Raw genomic sequence first — 12,664 nt, 5'->3', positions numbered from 1 at the left:
AACAAACTTCTGCCATACAAGTCTTGATTACTATCTTAATTATTCCAAAAATCACTTTATCTTAAATGACACTTTATGTTTTCTTTAGATGTGTATCACCTGTTTCTCATGCCCTTACAATTGTCCGGAGAGCATTGCGCCAGGACATTGGAGGTCAGGGGTCCCCAAATTAAGACCGTGGGCTGGAAGCTGTCATCCAAGATCATGCTGTCTGGATGTAAATGAACTACAACTCTCCCAAATCAAAGTCAGTTTCCCCCATTTGCTGGTCACGGGAGTTCTGTGTGCCAAGTTTGGTCCAATTCCATCTTTGATGGAGTTCAGAGTGCTCATTGATTGCAGGTTAACTATAAATCCCAGTACCTACAACTCCAAAATGTCCAGGCTAATTCCTCTCAAAAGCCACCAGTATTCAAATTTGGGCACATTAGGTATGCATGCCAAGTTTGGTCCAGATCCATCATTGTTTGAGTTAATAGTGCGCTCTGGATGTAGGTGAACTGCAACTCCTATAAATCCCTCTGAAGACCTCCAGTATTCTTTGTTGGTCATGAGGGTTCTGTGTGCCAGAGTTTTTTAAAATACTGGTAACCAGATTTTGTTCATTTTCATGGTTTCCTCTTATCTGTTGAAATTGTCCCCATGCTTGTGGATTTCAATGGCTTCTCTGTGACATGATAGTTGTTAAGAGTGGTCCAGCATTTCTGTGTGTCCAGGTGGATCATCCAGTGCTCTGCTATGGCTGACTTCTGTGGCTGAGTTAGTCTGCAGTGCCTTTCATGTTCCTTGATTCGTTTTGGGCAAGGCTGCGTTTGGTGGTGCCGGTGTAGACTTGTCCACAGCTGCATGGTATACAGCTCCTGCAGAGAGCAAAGTATATTATTATTATTATTATTATTATTATTATTATTATTATTATTATTATTTGAAACACAAGATGAGTCCACAACAGACATTCTGCTGACTGTTGAATTTGACCACACGTCGGACACTTCCCAGATGTTTAGGACTGTGTGATGTATCGGCGAATAATGCGAGCAGATCCCAGCAAGGTGGCCTTTTGCAGCTGGTAATTTTGTCAGTGCCGATTGTGTTCAAGTGCAGGCCAAGGTCTTTAGGCACTGCACCCAGTGTGCCGATCACCACTGGGACCACCTTGACTGGCTTGTGCCAGAGTCTTTGCAGTTCGATCTTTAAATCCTCATATCGTGTCAGCTTTTCCAGTTGTTTCTCCTCAATCCTGCTGTCCCCTGGGATTGCAACATGGATAATCCATACTTTGTTTTTTAACACGATTGTGAGGTCAGGGGTATTATTATTATTATTATTACAGTGGAGCTGCATGCCCGGCTGGAGCGGAGGGAGGCCAGCCAAGGCGCTCTCTGTGCATCCCAGGCGCGAGGGCGCCAGCTGCCCGGGGAGGCGGGGTCCTTAAGGCTCGTCGACGGCTGCCATTGGCTGCTCTGGGCGGGGAGGCGGGACAAAGGACCAGCACAGGGAGGCAGGGAAAGTTGTTGCATGCGCCACGCGCTCTTTTCACTCGGCGCCGGAGTTTGCCTGGGACCGGACGAGGAGGAGGCGGAGGAGGAGGAGGCCAGGTGAGGAGGAGGAAATAGAGAAGGAAGGAGGGAGGGAGGGAAGGAAGGGGGTCCGGCTTTTGCCTCGGGGCTCCAAACCCACGCCCCCCTCCAATCCCAGAGTCCCCCTTCCTTGCAAGTAGCTGGCGTGCATCTACACTGCAGAATAAAGGCACTTGAGCCACACTTGAACTGCTCTGGATCAAAGCTATGAGATCCAGGCGATTGTACTTTGACAAGGTCTTTAGCCTTCCCAGCCCTACAGCCGCCCAGGATCCCATAGCCTTGAGTCAAGGCAGTTAAAGTAGCGTCAAACTACATGCTGTGTGTTGTCGAAGGCTTTCATGGCCGGAATCACTGGGTTGCTGTGAGTTTTCCGGGCTGTTGCAGAAGCATTCTCTCCTGACGTTTTGCCCACATCTATGGCAAGCGTCCCCAGAGGTTGTGAGGTATATTGGAAACTAGGCAGATGAGGTTTATATATCTGTGAAAGGTCCAGGATGTGAGAAAGAACTTTATTTGTTGGAGGCAAGTGTGAATGTTGCAATTAACAGCATCTTTTTTGAGAACGCAGAAATGCTGGACCACTCAAACAACCACTATGTCAGACTACACAGAGATGCCATTGAAATCCCCACGTGTGTGGGCAAATTCAACAGAAAGGAGGAAACCTTGAAAATGAACAAAATCTGGCTCCCAGTATTTTAAAAAAACTCTCTAAAATCAGGCCAGTAAATAAAGAACAACACTCAGAAAATGGGAATTCCAGACAAGAAACAATCAGGGCCAGCTAACACCTCCCAACAATGGACCCCCCAGGCAGGAATCAGCCAGGATTTGAAGCTGAAAGGCTTTTCAATACTAATCAAGGTGGCCAGTTGCAGCATTCACACTTGCCTCCAACAGACAAAGAGTTCTTTTTCCCACCCTGGACATTCCATAGATATATAAACCCCTCTTGCCTAGTTTCCAACAGACTTCACAACATCTGAGGATGCCTGCCAGGCAAAACGTCAGGAGAGAATGCTTCTGGAACATGGCCATACAGCCCGGAAAACTCTCAGCAACCCAGTACGGTCATTATAAAGCAAGGGGTGGGGATTTCCACTTTTGCAACACTCAAGCGCATGTGAAAACTTGCCAGAGTGCATTGTTCTGTGTATGTCTGTCTGTGCATGTATCTTGGCAGCGTGGATCCTACAGGGCTTTCTTAGGCGAGGAATACTCAGCAGTGGTTTTGCCAGTTCCTCCTTCTGAAATCGAGGCTACAGCATCTCTGTAGTCACGGTGGTCCTCCATTCAAGTACCAACCAGGGCTGACTCAGCTTAGCTTAAAATTGATCAATGTGTGTGATTGTTAGCTGCCTTCAGGGAGCAATAAATAGAAATAATAAATGATGTAAATTTGCTGCCAGTAAAATGTAGAAGGGAAATTTCTTTATGAAAATACATTTGAATCTCTAGATCAGGCATGGGCAAACTTCGGCTCTCCAGGTGTTTCGGACTTCAACTCCCAGAAATTTCAGCCAGCTTACCGGCTCTTAGAAATTGTGGGAGTTGAAGTACGAAACACCTGGAGAGCCGAAGTTTGCCCATGCCTGCTTTCGGGTGAGTAGCAGTAGGTTTTCTGCTCTAATCCTCAAAGTCCATATGGGCTTGAAATTCCTTGAAAGAGTTTGGTAAAGAGAATGCAAGGATGGATTCTGTATGGATTGAGCAGAGCATTTTCAAAGACATTGGTTTCTAGGCATCTTATTTTCCTATTCAAGGGATACAAGAGCGGAAGCGTTTCTGATGTATACAGTCTGGACATTCAGATTGTTGTGTGTGGGGAGAGCCAATAGAGAACTGCAAATATATTTTAACATATTGGCATCTTGGCACTTTTTGTTATCCTGCCTGCCAACAGAAAATATCTGAACTTGGACAAAACTTGGACAAAACTAAAAGTGCATCTACACAGTAGATTCCCTAAAACTTAAAAGAAGGATTAAAATCCACAACTGAACTTGGAATGGAAAGGGATAAATATTTCAAGATTATTTTTATTCTTGGTTTGCAGTAAAGTTGAAGAGGGCATTGACAATGAGTAAGAATTATGATGTTTACAGATTGAATTGTATGTGTCCATTTGTTGCCAATGTGTGTCCAAAAGTCAATGGAATGTCTGTGATATTATGACTTTGAAATGCCTTGTGAGCAAGGATGATTGGGGTGTTTTGTATGAAATAGATGCAGTCTTGAGTTCTGGCTGCAAACATTTGTGTGTGTGGATAGTAAAGAAATACTAGCAACTGTATAAGACATCGGCTATACTGGTCCAAAGAAAGGTGACTTTAACACAATGTTTTCAACAAGGGACAGCCAGGTGCCTAGCAAGACAAGAAAGGGGACTTCAATCCTGTGTGTCTCTAAAATCAAGAATTCAGAGAAGAAACTGTTTTAGTCCATAGAGGCGTTTTATTGGATGGAAGTTCTCTTACTCAGAGATAGAGAAAGAAAAAGGAATGAAGGGAAAGGTCATGCTCCTGGAGGAGTTCATCAGATGTCAGTAGGCTGCTAGAAATGGACCAGATCTCTTTTGCAAGGCAGAAAGAGCAGGATAATCCAAACCAGTTTATTTCTCAGGCAGCGTGGTGGGACACAGAGAAAGTTGGAATATCTTCCCCAAAGGCATCCAGTCCAACCCTCTGCCATGAAGGAAATAAAAACACTCCCCACAGATAATAATAATATATAATAATAAAACGTTATTTGTATCCCACCACCATCTCCCCGAAGGGATTTGGGGCAGCTCACAAAAGCACTCAATAGTGCAACAATATACAGCCTCTGCTTAAAAACCTCTGGACAAAGGGGCTCCACCATGTTCCAAGGCAGCAGCATATTCCATTGCCTAACAGCTCTTACCATCAGCAAGTTCTTCCTAATGTTTAGGTGGAATCTCTTTTCCTGTAGGTTGAATCTACTCTCCATGTCTTAGCCTCTGGAACAGCAGAAAACAAGTTTGCTCTTGTCTTTTGAATATTTAAACATGGCTCTCACCCTTCTCTTCTCCAAGCTAAGCATGTCCATCTCCCTAAGTCACTCCTCAAAGTGCTTGGCCTCCAGACTTTTGACTATTTTAGTCACCCTTCTCTGGACACGTTCCAGCATGTCAGTGTAGTGCACTTTACTGAACACAGTATTCCAGGTGAGGTCTGACCAACACAGAATAGAGGAGTGGTACTATTACTTCTCTTGGTGTAGACACTATACTCCTATTGATGCAGTCAACCCCAAATGAGTGGTTGTTCTACTTGGGGAGAGTTTTTTTTTTTTTTGGCTTGGCAGGCATGCCCTTCAAGAGAGGAATGACCTTGAGGAGTGTGGATTTGTGTTAGAGAAGGAGCAAGAATGGAATAAGCCTGAGGATACAGACTGGTTTGCTTTGAGTGTGATGTGAGTTGCTTCTGTGGTTTCTATCCTTCTTATTTTTTTCTCCTTTCAGAGGTGTCTGGATTTGAGAAGGCGGAAAAGAAGGACCTCAAGATTGCAAGGGTGGGGAAAACACAAGAAGGGAGTGCTCTGGACACTTTGGGAGGAGTTCCCATCTGCATCTTTGGTGCTGCTGCTACCATATTAAGGTGGTCTCTGCTGGAGAGGAAGGGAAGGGCTTCCTTAGCTCCTTCCTTTTCTCAGCGACATTGGATGCACCCAGAAGCGAACCCCTCTTTCCCGCCTTTCTATCTCTTACCTCCTCAGCCTGAGGCCGGCACTACCATCGCAGCTGATCCGGGAAATCAGAGGGAGCACCTGGCAGGAGAAGCTGTGTGAGTGCGTCTCCTGGGAGAGGCGGTGATGCTGGGGTGCTCTATTTGGGGCTCTGCACCCCCCACACCAACCAGGGAAAGGAAAGGAGCCGAGTGGCTTGAACTGCTCCTCTTGCTCCTGCTCATCTTCTCAGGCTGGGTTTTGACTCAACAACCGGTCAATTGCCCCCGGGCTTGCGAATGCTCTGAGACAGCCAGGACAGTGAAGTGCATCAACAAGAATCTGACCGAGGTCCCGCAGAACCTGCCTCGATACGTCCAGAACCTCTTCCTCACTGGCAACCGCATCCGGCACCTTGTGTCGGGCACCTTCCTCTCCGAGCCCCACCTGGAGCTGATCAGCCTCAACCTGAGTGGCAATCTGCTGGAGACGGTGGATGCTGAGGCTTTTGCTGGGCTGCCGGGCTTGAAGCGCCTGGACCTGAGTGACAATGCTCTTGTCTGGATCAGTCCCAGAGCCTTTGGCAATGCCAGCAGCAGCTCCTTGGAGGAGCTGAACCTACGCAACTCCCTCTACAATGCCAGCCAGGTGGCAGTTGTTGCTGAACTGCTCCAAAAGGGAACCCTCCTGAACTTGACGCACCTCGACCTCTCGAATAACAATCTGGTTTATTTGCCGACCAGCATCTTCTCCATGCTGCCCAACCTGCGGCAGCTGGATGTGCACAACAACTCCCTGGTGGGCTTGCACAACGTCTCCCTCTGGGGCCTCCGCCAGCTGCAGAGCTTCAACCTTGGGGACAACTCCCTCAAGTGCCTGAGGAACAGCACGCTTGTGCAGCTCCACAGCCTCCCTTGGCTCTCCAGGCTTAACCTCAGCCACAATCCCTGGGTCTGTGACTGTAACATTGAGGACATGGTGAACTGGCTGAAGGAAAGCAACCTGGTGGAGGCCAAAGGGTCTATCAAGTGCTCTTCTCCTGAAGAGATGCAGAACAGCTCCTTGGTGAGCCTTGACCTCTCAGGCCTGAATTGCCCCGAGCCAACAGATGACCTGACTCAGCTGCAGACTTCTTATGTCTTCCTCGGGATAGTTTTGGCTCTCATTGGTGCCATTTTCCTCCTGGTTTTATACTTGAACCGAAAAGGGATCAAAAAGTGGATCTACAATATCAGGGACGCCTGTAGAGATCACATGGAGGGATATCACTACAGGTATGAGATCAACGCCGATCCCAGGCTGACACACCTGAGCTCCAATTCAGATGTCTGAAGAAGCTCTCTGTGGAGAAAGGCAGGCCCAGTGCACAATAGCCGTGCATGAGATGTAGACAATTAGCTTTATTCCCCCACATGCTTGCTAGTACTATCCCTTGTCACACTTTAGAAACATCACAGACTTACCTGTGCTGTGCAGAGAATTATGCCTACCTATGCCACAAAATGCACACGTTGTCTTTGCAGTGATGGTTATGATTATTATTGCCCACAGTCAGCTGTGCATGATAAAAGGCTGTTTATTTAAACAAAAAAACCTATTGCGTTTATGTCTCCCTGCCTGTTTGCTTTACAAGTTGCTACCAGTCCTTGCTTGGAGATTTGTCAGCATAAAAAACAATAATAAAGGGATATTTTTATCTTCTTACTGATGTTCCTAAACCATGAAGGTATGCATATTAAGAAGTACCATTCAACAAAGACTTCCTCACATTTTGAGGGTGATAAATGTTTTATGTATCTGTACCCGTTTTTTTGTGCAGACACAGGGCAAAAACTTCTATAGACTATATATGTATTCAGAACTCACCTTTAAAAACTTTGTAGAAAGGGAAAAAATTAAATGCAAGCATGCAAATGTTTTACAATTTTACACAGCACGGGGAAACTGATGACCTCAGTACTGTTTTTACTATTAGTAAAAGGTACACACACACTTGCAATTTACATGAAAACAGGATTTTTTAATGGAAAAGGAATAATAAACTGTATAAAATTCTCTATGAACTGAGTTTGAACTGTGAACTAATTCACTAAATGTTCTTACAAGAAAATCTGTTTCACTGAAGTTAGCTATTTTAATATACTATTCTGAAAATGAAGCACAATATAGAATTAACATAGTTGCTAATGTGATAAAAATATTCCATTTATGAAGATGTTTGCTTGAGAGCATCTTTGCCAATGTAGATTATCTCTCAGAGAGACTATCAAGATAAAAAGCTATTCTGATTAAATTAAATTTAATTGCATTTAATTGTCTATTAAATTGCATGTGAATGACCATGTTTTTCATTATACAGTGTCATTTTTCATATTCTGTATCTAGCAATGCCATTAAGTGTATAGATGAAGATCTATTAAATTGCTGCTGTATTTCTCAATGGACAATTCTTAAAGGAGATACTGTTGTCGGCGGGCCTTACTACCAAGTAATAGGCATGATCTGTCCAATGTTATTTAATCTGAATATATTTACTCAAAAACAAGTTCCAGTGAGTTCAGTTTACTCCAGCAATCCTAAAGTTCCAGGCATTTTAGTGTGAGATAATTATATGCATGGTTAATTCTCTTCTTTTCAAGTCAGCTAGCCTTAAAATGTGATTATCCTTGAGTGGATCACACTTGACATGCACTAATAGGTTGTGGCTATAAAGTGCAAACATAGCTTAACTTCATTCTTTCTTGGCAACTTTATCCATGTTTTCTTGATGTGATGGCTTCCTCCCGAATGTGCATGGAATGCATGAATGTGTTGTTGGTCTTCGTCTTCACAAACAAAAGATGGACTTGTAAAGTACGGATGCTACATCTTCGTGATGGGATGGAAGGCTCACATGAGTGAACATGTTCCTGTACAAAACAGCCATGTTGAGAAGAGTGCCGTCTAGTTCAGCATCACCCTCAGCATGCTAATTTTCTATGTTTTGGGGGTAGAATAGTTGTTTATATCTTTGTTTTCAACCTTGTGAGCATTCAGCCTTGTGAACCTGCCCCACAGCCTGAAGTCTGAAATAGCTCAAAAACCCAGTCTACTGCTTCCTCTGATGTACATAAGGCCAAAGTTTTGAGTAAACATGCTTAGGTTTCTTTGGTGATGTGATCATTTACAATCTAAACGTTCACGTTAAATTTTCATTCTGTAAATATATGCAGTGTATACAGAAGACCTCAAATCTACTCAAGATATGGTATTTTATAGAGACAGGTTTAAGTGTGCTTTTAATCTATGCATAGCTACAGCTGTATGTGACTTGTGTTACACACTTTTATAAAGAAAATAACTAAAAATCACATCACATTTTCTTTGCTGCAGCCATTGTGATGGCACTGGATACCTAGTGAATATATTGTTCTTACAAGCAAATTTAAATATCTAAACTGTGAAGCCAATCACCTCTTAACAGAATTCTTAACAGATTAAGCTGCTTTATCAATTTTGGGTAAGCTGCGTAATAGGTCCGAAACTATAACTTACTGTCGCAACATAAGACAGCAGTGCATGGTAGTGTGAAAAACAGTGTCAGTACTCCAGTGGCACTGTTCCTAGTGTTTATATTGCAAACTGATGCCCCCAGTGGCACAATGGTGCAGGCAGGATTGCTGACCGAAAGGTTGGTAATTCAAATCCGGGGAGCAGGGTGAGCTCCCGTCTGTCACCTCCAGCTCCATGCGGGGACATGAGAGAAGTCTCCTACAGGATGGTCAAACATCCGGGCATCCCCTGGGCAACATCCTTACAGACGGTCAATTTTCTCACATCAGAAGCAACTTGCAGTTTCTCAAGTCATTCCTGACACGAAAAAAATTGCAAACTTCTGTAAAACTTTATAGCTGCCATCATTTTCAGTGGCCATGATACTTCCCAATCTCATGCTAGGCACACCTAACCTTCTGCTTTTCCTGACTAGTACATTTTTTTATTTTAGAATCTACACCATCTTTTAAGAAAATTGGGTCTATGCTAAAGGTATGCTTTAGTTCTAAAGCTATGGCTGTGCTTATCGTCCCTGTCTTCACTTTGTTCTGATTCTAATATAAATATTTCCGTTATACACAGTATGAGCCATTTAATGTTTCAGTGCAGCAAGACCCAATTCAAGATAATATTAAGAATAGTGTTGAAGATATTAGTTGTTTTATAGGATTTCCAAAAATATTGCGCTGCTTATAATTCCAGGTTTTGCTGTGCTTTGTTATTAATTCCTGCACTGATATTTTCATTTGCAGAGAGTAACCGATGCCAATTGGTTTTTCATTCCAGTCTTTGCACTCCTAGCAAGAATGCAATGTGAACTTTAGATTGTTCTATGTAAAACATGTACCAGGCAAACAAATGTATCTGTAAGCAGATGTTAAAAATAAATACAGTGAAACATCCCCTTGCTGAACGAAAGCTTTGAATAGTGTAGTATGCATGTGTGATTGGACGGCTTGGAATTAAATAGTCTTTCATTAAAACGCTCAGCAAATGTACACTTTCTAATGAATAAATATTGCTCTTGTGCTAATACCTGCCAGGTTTAAATGATACTAGTCTTTGGAAATAATCTAAAATGTTTGTTTCGGGTTTTTAAAAAAGTGTTCACTTTTGTTTTACAACAAAGTCCTGTCTGTTGTTTTGCTGTTCTTTTCTTAATGTGTGAGGCATTTGTTTATAGCATCGTCCCCAGAAGTGTTTTGAGAAATAGTCGTTAGACTAATATTTTATACAGCTTAGTATATATTTTTATATTGTGCCACAGAGAGCTTTGTTATCTCATTGTAAAACAGAATGATAATATACAGAGTAGAATTCCTGAAAAAGCTGTTTATAGTTTTCCCTCAGAGTACAGTTAGAAATGATTTATTTATGTCTTTTTCCCCCTCTGGAGCTTGTTTTTGCCAATGCTGCTCAGCATGGTGTGACACGGTGAATGTTTCTTTGACAGGTGACAGAGCTTAGAGAGGTTTATAAGATGTGTAATGTCAAACAGGCAAGGGAGTTGTGTTTTTGTAAAGTCTTTTGTCAAACCTCTATACCACATAGATGAGATAAAATGCATTAAAGAAATCAGACTCATTTGTTAATTGTCATATGGAAAAGCACCGCTGCTGTGCATGGCATCAGCATTCCTAATACATGTCCTTAATATATGTTCACTCCTAAGGTATTTGCAATAGGAAAGAGATAGATTCCATGTTTATAGTTGCCAATCCATGAGCAGGTATATTAATAACCTGCAGGTGTTCGGGGCAACTTAAGGAATTTGATAAATCATTTTGTGATTTTCTTTAAAAAATTACCAGTTCTTTAAACTAAACTTGTTAAATCTGCTATACTGTGACCTGCTTTTGTGGGTTGCTTTGCCAAGATAAATTATTTTGCTAGGATAACAGGTTAAATGGAATCCTATAGTTAGGAAATGTGGCAGTCCTTTTCCTATGGTGCTGTAAATACCATCCACCCAAACTCAATAGATAGAGATCTATTTCATGATGGGGTACGGGGTTGGCAGTACCAGTTATTCTTTGGACAGTACATACAACCATTTCTCCACTTGCTTTTTACAGCACAAATGAATATTTTTGCGCAAAACTTGAGTCACATTAGGGAGTCCACACACTGTTACAGAGGTGTGCTCCATTTTTATTAGGCTCTCAGAAATGCTGTCCAAAACAAAGTGATGTTCTTGCTTTTATGTTTCAAACCATATGCTCCCCCTTTTTAAAATGTGACACTACCCCCATTTTAATCTAGTGATGGTGGCAAGTGAAGAGAAACCACTGAATAAAATTCAAAAGACCTATCATGATGTCCCAGGCTATATTTAGTTACATTGTGTTCTTAGGAAACAGTAGTAGAGGGATAGAAGACATTGGTAGTTGGTTTATCTTAAGTTAATCCATTTTCCACACTGAGTTTTTTCCCATCCCTGCAAGGTGTGGTTTTTGTAGTTATTTTTCTATCCTGTCAGTTTTGTGTGGGGTTTTTTTTTGTTTGTTTTTTGTTTGTAAGCAGTTGCACTCAACACCTTTTTACATGAAAAGTATCAGCTCTTTTGTGGAGCTACAGTCTTTTCCAGACCTGATCATCTGCAATTTGCGTACTCCCAGCGATTTCCCCCAACTTTGTTTCTTTCCTAGAGCACTAATTGTGCCCACATAATTATTGTTCAGATGCTCGGTCGATGGCTCCAATAGCAGATACCGAATAAAGCAGCTGCATTTAGATGCAGCAGTTGTCCGGAGCTCAACCCTAGAACGTCTTCCAACTCCCAGAATAGAGAAGAATAGAAGGCAGACAAATCCTGCTGGCTCTGAACATATTACATCTTCCTCTGTTGTTTTGCTTTTTTTCCTCCTTTCACCACCTGGCATAGCTGCTCACCAACAGCGTTCAAGCCATTACATCCACATCTTTATTTTAATAACTTTCCTACAGTTTCCTCCCTGCCTAGGTATTCCCTGAGAGAGAGAGAGAAAGAAAACCCTCATGTCTGTAGGCTCTTAATAAGAACTCATCATGAGCTAGCAATATGCAAGTTCTCTATTTTTTTAACCTCCCGCTTAAAATTTGATCCTCACCCCACCCCCTTTGTCCCTGATCCATTGCCAACAAACTGGATAAGCTGTTGGCTTGGCTGCTGCTCGATGTTTATACATTTTGTTTTAAGTTCCTCTTAAGTCATGACATTTAAGGAACTCAGTCAAAGCTGGTGGTGGGATCACAACCTAACTTAATGCTTTTTTCTTCTTCTCTTTCTTCGGCAGTTGAATGCTCTCAAGCTACAACAATAACTCTGTGCATGTGAGGAAGGAAAATAAGATTGGGTAAGAGAACATTTGCAATCCCAAGCTTCTGAGTCTCTTTGTATAGCACAGAAGCAAGGCTGAGCTGATTTTTTTTTTTTAAAAAAAAGATTATTTACCATCATAACGGTGGCCTTGACAGTGTCCTTGTCAACTATGAGGCCTCTAACCTGCTTAACTGAAACAGTTATTTACTTGATTTAGACAACACTCTGTCACTATCATTGACTTGTTGCGTGACCTGGTGTGTAGTGGATTCATTTGTAATAACATATCTCTGAGCTTTTGCACAAAATAAAAGAAACCTTTGGTTTGGTTTTGGTTTTGCTATTGTTTTTCATTCAAATGTTAGAAGTTGTAATGAATCTGCAATTACAGTGGGCCTTTGGTATCTGCTGAGGTTTGATTCCATGAATACCCCATGAATACCAAAATCCTTAGGCACCCACATCTCGTTATACAAAATGATGTATTAAAATGGATTATCGCCATGGATGGTTGAATCCATGACATAAAATCTACGGATTTGGAATGGGGCAACTGTCT

The 12,664-nt window shown here is 42.3% G+C and overlaps 1 protein-coding gene across 2 annotated transcripts; it reads left to right on the top strand.

The window, feature by feature from the left end:
• The first annotated feature begins 1,505 nt into the window (after positions 1–1,505).
• Positions 1,506–12,436, top strand: tpbg (trophoblast glycoprotein). Of its 2 annotated transcripts, XM_003215690.4 has the most exons (3): positions 1,506–1,598; positions 5,068–6,544; positions 12,080–12,436. In XM_003215690.4, exons 2-3 carry the CDS (start codon positions 5,418–5,420, stop codon positions 12,081–12,083), a joined length of 1,131 nt encoding a protein of 376 aa, XP_003215738.3. In that variant the 5' UTR covers positions 1,506–1,598; positions 5,068–5,417; the 3' UTR covers positions 12,084–12,436. The 2 variants fall into 2 exon arrangements, with proteins under 2 accessions (XP_003215738.3, XP_016853721.2); XM_016998232.2 differs by lacking the exon at positions 12,080–12,436 and having other exon boundaries at positions 5,068–6,974.
• The last annotated feature ends 228 nt before the right edge of the window (positions 12,437–12,664 follow it).

Source organism: Anolis carolinensis, chromosome 1 (assembly GCF_035594765.1).
Source record: "Anolis carolinensis isolate JA03-04 chromosome 1, rAnoCar3.1.pri, whole genome shotgun sequence".
In the NCBI taxonomy this organism is placed as follows: Eukaryota; Metazoa; Chordata; class Lepidosauria; order Squamata; family Dactyloidae; genus Anolis; species Anolis carolinensis.
The sequence above is the reverse complement of the archived record's forward strand: the minus strand, read 5'-3'. Positions and strand labels throughout refer to the sequence as shown.

Excerpts from the sequence above, each read along its gene's own strand:
- tpbg (XM_016998232.2), top strand. The coding sequence starts at position 5,418 with ATGCTGGGGTGCTCTATTTGGGGCTCTGCACCCCCCACACCAACCAGG.